Source organism: Aquarana catesbeiana, linkage group LG07 (genome assembly GCF_042186555.1).
Source record: "Aquarana catesbeiana isolate 2022-GZ linkage group LG07, ASM4218655v1, whole genome shotgun sequence".
Classification (NCBI taxonomy): domain Eukaryota; kingdom Metazoa; phylum Chordata; class Amphibia; order Anura; family Ranidae; genus Aquarana; species Aquarana catesbeiana.
In genome coordinates, this window is record NC_133330.1 from 226858129 (window position 1) to 226874848 (window position 16720).

At 39.6% G+C, this 16720-nt stretch overlaps 1 protein-coding gene across 6 annotated transcripts in view; it reads right to left on the minus strand.

Moving 5' to 3' along the window:
• Positions 1–16720, minus strand: part of DPYD (dihydropyrimidine dehydrogenase) — a 2813802-nt gene that overhangs the window by 920902 nt on the left and 1876180 nt on the right. For 5 of the 6 annotated variants that reach the window (XM_073593089.1, XM_073593090.1, XM_073593093.1 and 2 more), the window contains one exon: positions 5609–5773. The exons of the other annotated variant lie outside the window; for it this stretch is intronic. In XM_073593089.1, coding sequence (XP_073449190.1) covers positions 5609–5773 — 165 coding nt within the window. The remainder of the gene's footprint in view (positions 1–5608; positions 5774–16720) is intronic. 6 annotated transcript variants of the gene reach the window in all.

Here is a 16720-nt window from a genome sequence, read left to right on the forward strand (position 1 = left end):
ACAAATCAACAATGTCTGTTATTCTAACTCTAATGCAGCATACACACGACCAGACTTTTTGGGAAACTAGGTCCGACGGTCTTCCCAACGGACTTCTGGTGGACTTCCGATGAACTTACAGAACGGATGCACTTGCCTACACACGACCGCACTTTCTGGCAGACTAGGTCCGCCGGCCTTCCGATGGAGTTATGGCAGACTTTCAGAATGAATGGACTTGCCCACACACGGACTAGTCCGTTCATTTTGAACGTGACTCGGGTTTGACGGGACTAGAAAAGGAAGTCAGTCTCGCCGCTTTTATCGGCAAGATTGACACCTTGCAAGCCCCGTCGCGGGGCATACCAGGCACTTAGGTCTGGTATGTATTTTAAGGGGAACCCCCTACGCCGAAAAAACAGCGTGGGGTCCCCCCAAAATCCATACCAGACCCCTATCCAAGCACGCAGCCCGGCCAATCAGGAAAGGGGATGGGGATGAGCGAGCACCCCCCAAGCTGTACCAGGCCGCATGCCCTCAACATGGGGGGTGGGTGCTTTGGGGGAGGGGGGGCACCCTGCGGCCCCCCACCCCAAAGCACCTTGTCCCCATGTTGATGAGGACAAGGGCCTCTTCCCGACAACCCTGTTGAGGGCATGCAGCCTGGTACGGTTCAAGAGGGGGGGAACTCGCTCGTCCCCACTCCCTTTCCTGACCGGCCGGGCTGCGTGCTCAGGTCGGGGTCTGGTATGGATTTTGGGGGGACCCCACACCGTTTTTTGGGCGTAGGGGGTTCCCCTTAAAATCCATACCAGACCTAAGGGCCTGCTATGCCCCGCGCTCGCCGCAATAGGAATTTTTTTTTCCTATTGCAGCGAGCGCGAGATGTAGTACCCTGCCCTTGCATCGTATCTGGTCCGCCGGACCAGCATACAGACGAACGGGCTTTCTGTCAGGAATGGAGTCCGGCGGAGTTACGTAGTAAAGATTTGAAGCAAGTTTCAAATCTAAAGTCCGTCGGATTTCCGAACCGAAATGGTCCGTCGGAAGTCTGATGCAGCCCACACATGGTCGGATTGTCCGCCGGATTCAGTCTGTCGGACCAGTCAGGTTGGAAAGTCCGCCCGTGTGTATACAGCAATAGAAACATTAAGGCAAAAGTGTATAAGTCTTCATTTAATATTGTGTTAGTACTGGGTTTTATTTTCAGTTTACTTCTGTGCATATTCCACTTAATAACACATTTTGTTCAGTTCACCTACTGTAACCTGCACTGTATTCATCATTATTGATGGTGCACAAAACATTTTAAGCTGTATATCACTAACTAATTCTCTCCATTTAATGATTTAATTGTCAAACGGATGTTACTTTTTCAGTCATTCTACCCACAGTTTCAACGTCACTACTTATCATCCTGCAGTAGCCAGCAGACTTTAAATAATTCAGAAAACACTAATTTTCTCTCTCATTTTCCAGGAAAGCACAGTTGGATGTAATTTTGTTGCAGATGCTCAATGCCCATATACAGGACCCAGAACTGCAAAGTGGCAATTATAAACCATATCATAAATACAGTAAGTAACAAAGGTAAGGACAAAGCCGTGTTTACAATGTGGGTCTGCTGAACATATGCCTTGATTTGCATAGTTCAGGTAGGAAGCAAATACAAGGTTTTCCCTAAAACCTTGCTTTTAAGAGCATTTGAAAAAGGTTAGGTTAATCACTGTTATTGTCATCTTGTGTATTATTCTTACATAGCTGCATAGTAAGTTAGGTTGGAAAAAAACACTTCCCAAAACAGTCCAATGTGTGTGTCAGTTCATGTTTTTATTTTTGAGGGGTATACAAATCCATGCATATTGTGTTCATTGGGGAAGACATCTAGAATTTTTTTTTTTGTTTAACTTGTCAGTACTTCCAGCTGATACCACTACCTGGAGGGGTGAGTTTCACATCTGTGCTGCTCTGGCCATGCAAGAACCCCCTTCACAATTTCAGATTAAACCTCCTTTCCTCCAATATTAATTTGTGTTCATATGCCAGTGTCAGGGATTGATTAATTTATAGATCATAATCATTTGTCATGTCATTTAGTTATTCCTTATAACCGAGGTCCTCAGGCCCCTATTCATTTGAACTGTATATTCAAGATGAGGCCAAACAGATGTTTTATAAACGAGTAATAGTATCGATTTGTTCCTCAAACAAATACCCTTTTCAATGCATGTGATTATTTTGCTTGTTTTCTTTGTAGTCCAGTTCAGTAAGATTTCTACAAACTTTCTGCAACCAGTGCCCATCCAGCGCCACTGGTGAGGAACATTCCATATGCTCAATATCTGCGGCTCCGTAGAAATTGTACCCGGGACACTGACATTCAATATCAAGCTAATAAAAAATTACAACACCGCCTACTAGCTCACGGTTACTCATGTTCATTTCTTAAGAAAGCCTATAACAAGGCCCAAGCCAACTTTAGAATGTCGCTCCTATACAAACCCAAAAAACAAAAAACAGTTAAACTAATCACTACATTTTAAGCCAATGAAGCTCATTTACGAACTATCATATCAAAGCGTTGGCACATCCTTACGGAGGAATACAAACTTGCTAAATATGTTAAATCCACACCCTGAACTTGTATTCAGGTTAGCTACATTCTTGCATGACCACCTAACAACCAGCCACTACTGTCCTGACAGCGCTGGACCCTCATTCCCCCATGGTACTTATCGGTGTGGGTAATGCCCCCGTTGTCTGTGGGTGATTGAGGGTCCAGCACTTCATCTTCCCAATGCTCAACAGCATAGGTTACAAACCCATGCAGATTGTACAATCTGAGGGGTTATATATCTAATGACATGTCAATGCAAAGCCTTTTACATAAGAAAGACAATATGTCAATTTGGTCAACAAATAGCTGATCATATTTACTATTCTGGAATTGGTAAAATACTCACCCCTGTGACGAGACACATCGATGTACACCACAGATTTGATAACACTGTGGTTTCTTTTAGTGTCTTGGAAGTCATCCCCCCAGATTCACAGGCAGATGGCTGGGACCGGTGAGTACTTCAATAGGAAACTCTTTGAATTGAGCTATTGAATGCAACTGTTTTCCCAGGTTTAAATTAAATGCATATCTACAAACATTTCTTATGATAGTTTAAGGTCATCTTTTTTCTTATTTTTCTTTCCCTCTTCTCCCTCTCCCCCTTTCCCCTCCTTTTGGGTGTTTTCTTCTCTGGGCGAGCATGGAATGCCTGTAGAGGGAGTAATGTCAATGGGGGAACTCCCCCTGATCTTCTCCCCCTTGCCTATGAGTTAGGCTGACAGGGCTAGCCCCCGGCGAGCGCCCGTGATCGGTGCATGTGCCAACCACTGGGACGCAGATGGCTACTTTGGCCACTCTTCCATCCAGGCCTAGTGACAGCTGCATCTGCGGCCTTCTGCCCTGTCGTCCAGGGCTTCAATAAGGCAACGCACGTGCGCTAATACTTCCGGCGCATGCGCAATCGGGTATTGTGACGTCATCAGCCAGCGACCAGGCTGGCTGAGCGTGGGAGGTTGGAGCACTATAAAGGACCCAGTTTGCCATATTTATTTGACATATAGCAGTGGATGCACGTGGCTGCAACTCTCTATCCAGGTATTGCATAGTTATTGGCACTACTGTATAACTTATGGCCTGTGTACGTGTATTCATATACACATATTGAATGTTACCAACTTTGCAAGGTCCCCTTTTAAATATACTTCTATGAGCTATCCTATTCTTTCTATGATTCATCCTGGGATGAATAAAAGTCGCCTTGTAACTACTATTTCCACTTGTTGGATTTTAAATATAACTGATTCATTGTTGGTAAGTTATGCTTATACCCTGTTCACTGTCCTTATGTGCCATCTAGTGCCTGTCTATAATATTACATGTCAGGAATGGATATTGGATCTTTTTCTTATATTCAATCATATATATGATAACAGCGTTTTTCTGTTATCAACTCTATTGAGAGTGAATTAGTTGGATTCAATGATTTCATATTTTAAGATTTAGCCTTGTTCTATTGGCCCCACCGCCTTCTTATCACCTGTGATTCCTTCAAATAGAATTTTTATTTTTTGGAAAGGGCAGATTGGTATGTATGCTTTATCTGCACACTCAATGATGACTATTGGGTTTGACTAACATTCAAGCTTATAAGAATCTATATGGTTATATTATTTAGCACCTATGGGTATCCCTTGGATATGCTCCCATGCATGCCTGGGTATATTTGACCTTGATGCCTCCTCTGTTTGCTAGTTCAGCCTTCAAAGTAGAGATCCTTCTTGCCAATGATTTTAATAACTATAGAATATGTAGGATACTTATTATTGTCTCAATTATGCTTTGTACTCATATATTTTATTATTATTCCTAGTGTATAATCCTCCTTGTTTCCCATTTGCTCTCCTGAAGAAGCGGGGAACAGCAAAACATGTTGAGAGTTTGACCTTCTATATGTTCACATGGTGATTGGAGGTATCCCTAACTCTAAGTTATCCCCCAATTGAGGTGGTATGACGACTTAGATGAATCTACTATGCAATGTTGAATGATTTTAAAGTGTAATGTTGATTACATGTAAATTAAACTTTAATGGTTTTAAACAAAATGTGTTGTAATGTCTTGTGACCGTACTGGGAAAATCCTATTTCCTATTTCTGCCCCTTCTCTTTTATATTTAAATACATATTTGGGATGTTGGCACCCCTATCTTTTCATTTATAGACATACCTGAACAGTCATTCTACAACTTCCAAGGAAGGATTGAAGCCGATCTGCTTCCTGCATCATCAAATTAAAATTTTAAAGGACTAGTTTGTAGTGTAGTGGGGAAGAGAATTCCCATCATGTCTAAATTGCTATCTGACTACTGTAGACTGGAAAAAAAATCTATGGATTTGTGGAATCTAGAGAAAGCGTTAACAAATTGGTAAAGTAGCCTATTTGTGTTCTGTTTGTTTTGAATATGTTTTTAGCTACCAATACAGTAGGTAACAAAACAGTTTTTTGTACACTTTTCTTTGTAGAACTAGTAGGATTTCCTACCCTATATGTACAGAGGGGAATGGATAACTCAACAAGGGGAAGGTTAGCAGCCAAATAATTTGAGAACTACTGTACTGTGGCAAGATAAACTCATACATTAAAAAAGATGCTCACCTAATCTTTGTAATTAAAATAAAAATATTTAGTTTCAACCGCAATTAAGGTACAGTTTTTCATCACTGTATAGTTAATTTACTAAAGGTATAGAAACACTAGGCAAACTTTTCAAAATATATGTTCAAACTGAAAAACAAATTATTTGCTAGCAAAAATGTGTTCTTTAATTGTTTGTATTTTAATTTCCCTCACACATGATTGGATATTAAATTGGCTATTCAATTTGTACAACTCTACCTTATTTACTATCATTCACTTTGCAAAGTTAATCTTTCTTTGCCAGGAGAATAACCTCTATTCCTTTAATAAATTTACCCCTTTGAAATATCAAAATATGTAAAGACTTGCATATAACTGGTATATTGTTTATGTTTTGAATAAGTCAAGCCAATATTGGCTAATCCAACTTACATGTTTAGGAAAGTCCTGTTTTAGTTCAGTGACAGATTTACACCAATAAGCAGTAGTCTTCTCACTAATGAGTTCAATATTCAAGAAGGACCCTTGGCCGGGGCCATACAAGTGGCCAGATGTTGTTCCTCGGATGATTCTTGGGGAAACATTGGTTACTATATCCTGCAATTATTAAAGACAACCTTTGTTAAATAAATGAGCCAAGTCAATAAACCAGGCATTACTAATAGGACTAAAACATGAATTAAATCCTATCACAAGATCATTACAAAATCCTAATTGTAGGCTCTACTCAATTAAAAAACACACTTAAACAGACAAACAATAATACACAACATAATACACCAAAACACACATGATGTGTGTATACCAATAGAAGCGAAAGTTAGGTTGGATGAATCTACCATAAAGTGATTTTTCCTTTAAAGAAACAGATCTGTGGCTGAAATACAGCATAAGTGGATCCTGTCCTGGTTCTAGACTGCTACCTCTCTGATAGCGACAATTCTTGGTAGTGTACTGAGGAGTGCCTGGTACAAAAGTTCATTTATGCAGTGTACACACGGTCGGACTTTTTGACTGGACTGGTCCGACGGACGCCGGCGGACCAAATCCAGCGGACAATCCGATCGTGTGTGGGCTTCGCCAGACCTTCAGCAGACTTTTCCAGTCGCAAATCTGACGGACTTTAGGTTTGGAACATGCTTCAAATCTTTATGTTGTAACTCCGCCGGACCCAGAAATCCGCTTGTCTGTATGCTAGTCCAACGGACAAAAACCGACGCTAGGGCAGCTATTGGCTACTGGCTATCAACTTCCTTATTTTAGTCCGATGTACGTCATCACGTACGAATCAGTCGGACTTTTGTGTGATCGTTTGTAGGCAAGTCTGTTCATTAGATAGTCCATCGGAAGTCCGCCAAAAGTCAGTTGAAAGTCTGTCGGACGGGCTGTCGGACTTTTGTTGCTAAAAAGTCTGACCGTTTTTTGGAAAAAAGGCCTTGCCCCATTTTCAGGGTTTGAGCAGTTGATTTTAATAAAATCATGACAGAATGACAGTACATCATGACAGAATGTACTAGGGGACCTGTGTTAAGGCTTGACAACAATTAATTTCTCCTGATGGCAGTAAAGATAGTCAGCAAGGTATAGTGACATTAGGAGTTAGCCTTCATCTGTTTTCCAGATGCTTTTTTACATTTTTAAACAAAGTGGACAGGGATTCCCTTTATCTTTCCTTATCCAAAATGAGAGTCTGGTATGAATTGTAAGGGGGATCCCAAGGCAAAAAGACAAACAAAAAAAAACGCATGAAATTTTCCCCCACATAATGGAATCAACAATTTTAGGATTTATCCTTTAAGCCTTATTAAAAGAGCCTCTCCCTGTTTAATAGCATTTTTAAAACTTAATTTTGCATTGTTACATTTCCCCAGGAACAAATAGCATGTTTGATGTAGTACATCATAGAGGTTTGCCTCTTCACAGGCAGGTTTAAAGCCAAGAATAATATTTAAAGAATTTGTGCATTTTTAATGTTTCCCTTTAAAAAAGATCTGCTCCCAGCTAAACTGTATTTTTTCCATTGATGCATGTCCTTCCTGGCAATGTATCACTTACCATGCCCTTTGTTTGATAATCTCTTGCCTATTAGGCCTCATGCACACTGAATGTTATAAAAAAGCCAGTAACATTATCTGTAGAAAGCTGTAGCTGTAGAGTAAGTTTTTTAACATTTTTGCACTAGTGTTTTTCAGCATTTTTTTGCGTTTTAAGCTGTAGCTTTTTTTTAGCTTTTTTTAGCAAAACTACTCCCATAAAAGCATATGGCTCAAAAACGCTGATAAATACAGAGAAGCTGCGTTTTTCAATGTTTTTTGGCGTTTTTAAGCTGTTTTCAGCTTTTTTAAGAGTTAGAGCTGTTTACAGCTGAAAAACTCCTCTCAAAACCCACTAGTTCTGGGGTTTTTTTTGCAACTGAAAACTCCCCTGCCAAAAACTGCTAATAACAGCCTATGTGTGCATGGACACATATGATAACATGCTGGGGAGTTTATTGGCTGCAGGAAAAAATATCTGAAGCCATCTGTAAAAACGTCCAGTGTGCATGAGGCCTTAGCCTTGAAAATTAAGATAATTGATTTTCAAGATTCTCCTCCCGTTGACTAGAAACTAGAAAAGAGTCTGCATTTAAGTTTTTAAATTTTACATTTTTTTGCCAGTTTGCTGAACCTGCTTGCATATTAAACCCAGGCAGATTCACTTTCACTAATAATCAGTTTGCTTGGTATTACTGCAAATTCATTTAAGCTAAGTACCACCAAGCAATTGGAGATCTTTTCTTAAGATTTGATCATTGAATTAAGGCTGTAAATAGATGAATCAAAATTTGTCTAGTTCAGTAGAGACAGGCCAACATTTGATCTCCATTTTGTCCTCCCTATTGCCAAACCAATCTATTAACCTTCTATGAAGAGGTGAGTTGCCATCTCGATAAAGGAAGGCCTGTAGATGTGGTGTCTCTGGATTTTGCAAAAACATTTGACACAGTTCCCCATAAACGTTTACTGTACAAAATAAGGTCCGTTGGCATTGACCAAAGGAGAAGGACATGGATTGAAAACTGGCTACATGGGCGAGTTCAGAGGGTGCTGATAAATGGAGAGTACTTGGAATGGTCAGGGGTGGTAGCGGGGTCCCCCAGGGTTCTGTGCTGAGACCAATCCTATTTATTTTGTTCAATCTCTGTATTTGCGGATGATACTAAGCTAAGCAGGGCAATAACTTCTCCTCAGGATGTGGAAACCTTTCAAAAATATCTGAAAAAATGATTGGGGTGGGCAACTACATGGCAAATGAGGTTTAATGTAGAAAAATGTAAAATAATGCATTTGGGTGACAAAAATATGAATGCAATCTATACACTGGGGGGAGAACCTCTGGGGGAATCTAGGATGGAAAAGGATTTTGGGTCCTAGTAGATGATAGGCTCAGCAATGGCATGCAATGCAAAGCTTCTGCTAACAAATCAAACAGAATATTGGCATCCATTAAAAAGGATATCAATTCCAGAGATAAAACGATAATTCTCCTGCTCTACAAGACTCTGGTCCAGCCGCACCTAGAGTATGCTGTCCAGTTCTTGGCACCAGTCCTCAGGAAGGATGTACTAGAAATGGAGCAAGTACAAAGAAGGGCAACAAAGCTAATAAAGGGTCTGGAGGATATTAGTTATGAAGAAAGGTTGCGAGCACTGAACTTATTCTCTTTGGAGAAGATATAATTTCAATTTACAAATACCATACTGGTGACCCCACAATAGGGATAAAACTTTTTAGCAAAAGGGAGTTTAACAAGACACGTGGCCACTCATTAAAATTAGAAGAAAAGAGCTTTAACCTTAAACTACGTAGAGGTTTCTTTAATGTAAGAGCGGCAAGGATGTGGAATTCCCTTCCACAGGTGGTGGTCTCAGCGGGAGCATCGATAGTTTCAAAAAACTATTAGATAAGCACCTGAACGACCACAACATACAGAGATATACAATGTAATACTGACATATAATCACACACATAGGTTGGACTTGATGGACTTGCGTCTTTTTTCAACCTCACTTACTATGTAACTATGTAACTATTCAGCAGATCTGTCAAAGGGACACACTGGAAAACGTTTGTCGATAAGCAGCTGCAGTGGGCTCTGTCACAATACTGTACAATGTTCTGGTGGGGGCATTCCCCAAAATCTTCCAATTGGCTAAAAGGAAAAACTAACAGTTTGTGCCCAGCTTAAGAATCTAAGCACCTAGCACTACAGTTCTTATGTTTTGTACATGCAACTGGAACAGAAGACATGCAGGGTGATGCTCAACTAGATTAGGGTAGAGTTCATACCAGATTACAGTCAAATAGACACATTTGGCCTGCAGCTGACATAAGTAAGTCTGATCCTTGCATGTTGAAAGTGCACTTTGTTTTAAAGTTCACTTACAGTATCCATTTTGCCCATTTCCCTAACCTAACCTGACTAACACTTCCTTGCACAGATGCATATTTGCCTTGATTCAGTGGGTTCCTGGTTTTGGTTGCATGTGCTCAGTAGTGCTTTATATACTACAGTATGGGTTTGTGTCCCAAATCAGAAACATTTGTAGATGTTTGTAGATGACAGTAAAGGCTTTTGTTGCTGGATCAAGGCTGTCCATACAGAAGTTTTGTATTTTGTATGTAATTGAAGTATATACTCCTGCTACCTTACTTGGAGTTATTGGATTCCCCATTGACACTAATGTCTCACCACATAATTCTGACAGGCATTGCCAGCAACAGGAATACTTTGTGATACTTGGTTAAAGAGAAGAGAGTACCTAAAGTACTTGTTTTAATGCTACAAAATATTAGGAAAACATTTTGAAAGCATTGGTTAATTTTGGCTTTTTTCACAACAACTGTTTGACAATGGTGGGAAATAACCAGAAAACATTGTCTTTTTTCATATATATATTCTAATAAAATAAATAAAAATAAGTTATAAAAATGTATTTTTTAAAAATATGTCTTTAAAAATGATAATGCAGCACAAACATTAATAACTATAACACAGTAGCCAAAAACATCAACTGTGTTCCTTTGCCATGTACTGCAGCACCAAAATATAATTTGGTATACGCATTACAACAATGTTACTAACAATGTTAGAATGTGTATTGTTCAGTCAAATGAGTAGATGTGACAAGGTTGTACTGACTAATATTAATGATAGGGATAAAAACAAATCCACATAGAGCATCGTAGAAGGAGGATCACATGGTATTTCAGAATTCTTCCTCAACAGCATAATGAATAAAGGTCATTTAATCAAAGATTATTAAAATTCTATATAACACTTTCACTCCCCTGGCCATAGAGTTTAAGAGATCCGTGATGATATAACATGAACCCCATTAGCACACAGCAATTAAGGTCAATTTACATATTTTAATTAAGAGCCACCCCATATAAAACAATTACGGTAATAAGCATACTAACTGGATTTCATAACATTTGGACATTTCTTTTCCCACTAGATAGACAGGAAGCCTTAATTTGCATTAATTAGCTTGGATCTGCATATGTTTGATAAGGCATACCCTTGCCACATAAGATTATTTATTCCTGAATCTGCCAAATGTCACTATTGCTGAGAATGGCAAGAAGGTTTCTTAACATGAGCTATAAATCTTTACCTTAATTTACATTCACAAAATATTTGATTGCAGTATAAGTGGGGTGTTACATTTCACTCAAAACTGTGGAGATCAGATAGTCAGGATACAAAGCTAAAGGTCCCTTTTCTCTAAACATGTATTCTTTTACATAAACAAAATCTCACAATCATTGAGCTGACAAGTTTTAAAGTAAAGTTTTACAGCAAATGCCAAAGACTCAAAATAATATTTTCTCTATAGTCAAGAAAAACTTATTTTAACAGAAGTAACATTGAAGATTGCCAAGGCAGTCATTTTAACTACCTCCAAGATGTAAAATTTCAGCAGATGAGCAAATTAATAAAAACAAAAAAAGGAGATTACAGATACTTCCAATAGCATTTTTTTAAAAAGTAAAATCTGCAGTTTTAAGTTAACATACACAAACCAAACTGCATTCCGTCTGAAGTAGTTCTTTAATGCACAACTGCAATAAAAATGTAAATAATGAAAATAAAATAAGCTAATTTTGCTGCAATACTTACCTTCAGATCTGAAACTGTCCCCCACAGTAGTTATTTGCCACCACTAAATGTCCTTGATCTTCTTAGGTGAATGACAGCCAGTGACATTCAAGGCATTCCTCTGAGCCCAGGCTGTTATAGACCCACCCCAGTCTGGACAGTTAAGGAGAAGCGCCACAGTTATGAGCTCATCTCCTTTTCACCTTGCTTTTTTCTACTGTCAGGATGCACAATGTAAGTATAAGCTTATTGGCTCCTTGTGCTGCTTATTCCTTTTCCACACTAAAATAACTGTATAGGCACTACAGGAGTCTGATACCAAGACAAGTTCAGTTATTTACTATTCACAGATGCCGCCCAACCCCTCACTGAGCTCGATGCTGATAAAAGATACTCGTTAAATTGCCATTACATGACAAATACATTCAAGAAAACCAAAGGCCTTTTCAAGTAACAGTTTTAACCTTTTTTTTCAGGCCTTCACTTGACTACCGAGTCCTGCAATGGACAGAGGTCAGAGGGAGGAACCACTGAACACTGTGGGGGACCCGGGAGATCAACATTCCCTTCAGACTTTAGCCAGTAATTTCTGATAAGTGATGCTTTGGCAGTGCAGGCAATAAGAAAGGTAATCATATATTTTTTATACAGGTATTGCTATTTTTGGCTGTGATAGAAAATGGAAGGGTTACTTTATAGCACTTAAAATCATATTTTTTATTTCTATATTTGCAAAATATTAACTTTTTTAATAGAAGATTATTCATCTAGGGGCTTTATATTAATTTACCATTATTATAATGGTTAAGACAGGATTAGCTATTTAGTTATCTTTTGATTAACAAATTCTGGTCATGCCACCAGTGGGAGATGATAAGATTCATGCAGATCTGTAAGTATTATATACAGCTTGTATACTTGGCTCTCTTGTAATAATGAATTGCCACTGAAAAGCACACACATCAGAAAGTATGTAGGAGTGGAAGACATCACGGGAGAATGATGGAACATTTCAGGTTGTCACAATTTAATTATTAGAAACACATATGAAAGGACAATACACATTGGACAATCATTCTGAACACCCACAGACTTGTCAGAGGAACTGAATAAACTGATTGAAAAGATACACCATCCACCAGTGTGATTAAGCACAATACACAGGGGATTTGCATGAAATAAAAAGAGAAAGCAGAATATGTGCTTTGAACCACTTTTTTTAAACAGTCTGGTCAACCCAGTACAGATTTTTCCTATTGTGTCAATGTGATATACATATACAGTAGAGGACATAAAAAAATAAACAAACTGAGTTTATTCCCCAGCCACAAAAAACATTTTTTTTTTTTTATTTTGGATTCATTACCAGAAATAAATTACATCATGATCATTCAGCATCCATAAATGTGCCTATTTAAAGAGTATGTATAGCCAAAACCATTTTTTCTGGATAGAGGAGAAATATATTAGAACTGCCATTGGGTTTTTATTGCTGTCTGCAACCTTAGTAAAGTAGATTCCCTTTCTCTAGGAGCATATTTTTGAAGCAGTGAATCTTTTGTTCACCAAACTGCAGGATAACCTCCTAGATGCATGTGTATGAAATGTCAATGATTGAGTTATGACTAATGAATGTTTAGTGAAGGTCACATTAACTGTTTTATAAATATGCCCCTGTGTGTCTTGATGACAATTTTTTTTCCAAGACAGAAAGTGCTTTGAAAATACAACATTTTAGAGTTGCCACCAGAATAGCAGGTGAGGTTAAATCTTCCAATGGGACCACTTATTCTGGTGACAATGGTCTAAGAGGGAATATCCCCTCACTATGTAGCTATTTCCTTTGACCTCTTTTGTATCTCCAGGTCAATAAGTGAGATAAAATCAAGCTTGCGGGACAAAGATAAGTAAAGAACAAAGATAGGTAAGAAATTAACATTTGTTTTATCATTTCCATAGTCAGTCCAAAACAAACCAAACAAAAAAAAGCTTGGGCTTTACACACACTTTAACTACTTCCAGACCGCCCACCACACATATACTGCGGCAAGGCAGCCCGGCTGCGTGAAGCAACGCACCTGTATGTTGTTGGCAAATTTCGGGTCTGGGGTGTGCCGCCGGCGACCGACTCCCGCCGTGATTGGACACACCGGCAGCCAATCAGTTAGTCCGGTGGTCACAATGGCCACCCACAATAATTCCGAGGAAAGACAGAACAGCGGTTTGCCGATGTAAAGAAGGCAGACCATCGTTCTGTCAGATAGGGAGAGAGAGATCTTGTGTTCATGCTAATCAGGCACACAGATGTCTCTCTTCCTGTAATGAGTCCATCCCCAACACAGTAAGAAAGCACACCCAGGGAACACACTTAACCCTTTGATTGCCCCTGATGTTAACCCCTTCCATGCAGGTGTCATTTATACAGTAACAGTGCATTTTTTTAGCACTGATCACTGTATTGGTGTCACTGGTCCCCAAAAAGTGTCACTTAGTGTCCAATTTGTCTGCAGCAATGTTGCAGTCCCACTAAAAATTGCTGATCGCCATCACTATTAAAAATAAAAATGCCATAAAAATATCCCATCGTTTGTAGACGCAATAACTTTTGAGCAAACCAATCAATATATGCTAATTGGGAATTTTTTTTTTTTACCAAAAATATGTAGCAGACTACATATTGGCCTAAATTGATGAAGAAATTTGATTTTTTACATATTTTTATTGGGTATGTTTTAAAGTAAAAAATATTGTTTTTTTGTTATTTGTTTATAGTGCGAAAAATATAAACTGCAGAGGTGATCAAATGCCACTACAAGAAAGCTCTATTTGTGGGGAAAAAAAGGACATCAATTTTGTTTGGGTACATTGTTGCAAGACTGCACAATTGTCAGTTAAAGTAACGCAGGGCAAAAAAAAAATGGCCTGGTCATTAAGGGGGTAAAACCTTCCAGGGCTGAAGTGGTTAAAAGGATGGATGACCCTGACCCTCGATTTTCATCAGATTTGGCCATGGGAGGATCTGTCTCCATGAAATATTTGAATGATGTCTTTTAGAGGTGGTAATTGGCACAAGGCTTCTTCCATAGCTAACCACCAAAGCCTTTGGTAAATTGAAACAATAACTGGAAGTCAACTGTGCAGGCAGCATGATAGTGGATTTGCCATATTGTCTATGAAGGCTTTCATTTACCAAGTCATTGCATAGCTAGTAGGAGTTAGTCACATTTAACTAGACAGACAGACAGGGGCAAGGCGCAGACATCATGGCTCTGTCCTGAGTGACTCTGTCACAAGTGATGCGCAGTTTCACCAACGCAGTTATCAATTCTGATCGTGTCTTCTCTGCTCTTTTACAGGTAAATGTCTTCTATCCATCTGTACATCTCTACTGAACTCACATTGCTGTAACATTTTTGGTAAATGTCTTCTATGTATCTGTACATCTCTACTGAACTCACATTACATAGTTACATAGTAGGTGAGGTTGAAAAAAGACACAAGTCCATCAAGTCCAACCTATGTGTGTGATTATGTGTCAGTATTACATTACATATCCCTGTATATTGCGGTCATTCAGGTGATTATCTAATAGTTTCTTGAAGCTATCAATGCTCCCCGCTGAGACCACCGCCTGTGGAAGGGAATTCCACATCCTTGCCGCTCTTACAGTAAAGAACCCTCTACATAGTTTAAGGTTAAACCTCTTTTCTTCTAATTGTAATGAGTGGCCACGAGTCTTATTAAACTCTCTTCTGCGAAAAAGTTTTATCCCTATTGTGGGGTCACCAGTACAGTATTTGTAAATTGAAATCATATCCCCTCTCAAGCGTCTCTTCTCCAGAGAGAATAAGTTCAGTGCTCGCAACCTTTCCTCATAACTAAGATCCTCCAGACCCTTTATTAGCTTTGTTGCCCTTCTTTGTACTCGCTCCATTTCCAGTACGTCCCTCCTGAGGACTGGTGCCCAGAACTGGACAGCATACTCCAGGTGCGGGCGGACCAGAGTCTTGTAGAGCGGGAGAATTATCGTTTTATCTCTGCAGTTGATCCCCCTTTTAATGCATGCCAATATTCTGTTTGCTTTATTAGCAGCAGCTTGGCATTGCATGCCATTGCTGAGCCTATCATCCACTAGGACCCCCAGGTCCTTTTCCATCCTAGATTCCCCCAGAGGTTCTCCCCCCAGTGTATAGATTGCATTCATATTTTTGCCACCCAAATGCATTATTTTACATTTTTCTACATTGAACCTCATTTGCCATGTAGTCGCCCTCCCCATTAATTTGTTCAGGTCTTTTTGCAAGATTTCCACATCCTGCGGAGAAGTAATTGCCCTGCTTAGCTTAGTATCGTCTGCAAATACAGAGATTGAACTGTTTATCCCATCCTCCAGGTCGTTTATGAACAAATTAAATAGGATTGGTCCCAGCACAGAACCCTGGGGAACATTGCTGTAACATTTTTGGTAAATGTCTTCTGCTGCCATATCTTTAAACTTTTATATTTAATGCTAGTTCTATAACAACCACACTGCAATAGCAATATTACTGGTGATTGATTCTCAACCCCATTTAGCTTGAGTGATCAAGAGAGGTAATTAGCTTTACGACCCTAGCCTGTGTCTGTAGCTGGTCTGGTATTGGCCATCTCCTCTCCCATATTCAGGTGTCTCAAATCAGACCCAATAATGACCAACTGAGAAATGCATGCCTGCTCAGTCTCCCTATAAATTGAAAGCAGCCTATGGGGTGGCGCAGACAGAGGCAAGGCGCAGACATCATGGCTCTGTCCTGAGTGGCTCTGTCACGAGTGATGCGCAGTTTCACCAACACAGTTTAACAAAAAGCAAGATAACTACAGCTGGATGAAGATACAACAAGAACTCTGCTCCACTCTGCAAGATGACAAGCAAACCAGCTTTTGACATTTATTTTATATTTTATATAAAGTTTCCCACTCTATCCACTAACATGCTCCTCATTCACATTGGTGTCTTCTATCCTCAAATTATCTTTACCCTACCCCTCATCTCTTCCCTGCAGCATGCACATATCATCTCACTCCTCACTCCTACCCTCTCCCTACTATGTCACCCATCATCTCCTGCATTTGCTGCACCCCCATGCTGACATAAACACCAGGGCCACTAGACATGTGCGCTCATGCACATCTCACTCCCATCTTGCCTTCCTCGCCCTCCTCCTTCTCCTAGTCTCAGGTGACATTTCTCCTAATCCTGGTCTGCCATTTTCCAACTGCAAGCCACATATCCAATACCCCTCCCCCTCTGGCAACCACCGCAATCCACTCAGTTTAATTTCTATCCCCTGCTTCCTCAAAGCAGCCCATCAATCTCATGCGCCCTTTGGGACGCCCGCTCCATCTGTAACAAGCTAACAT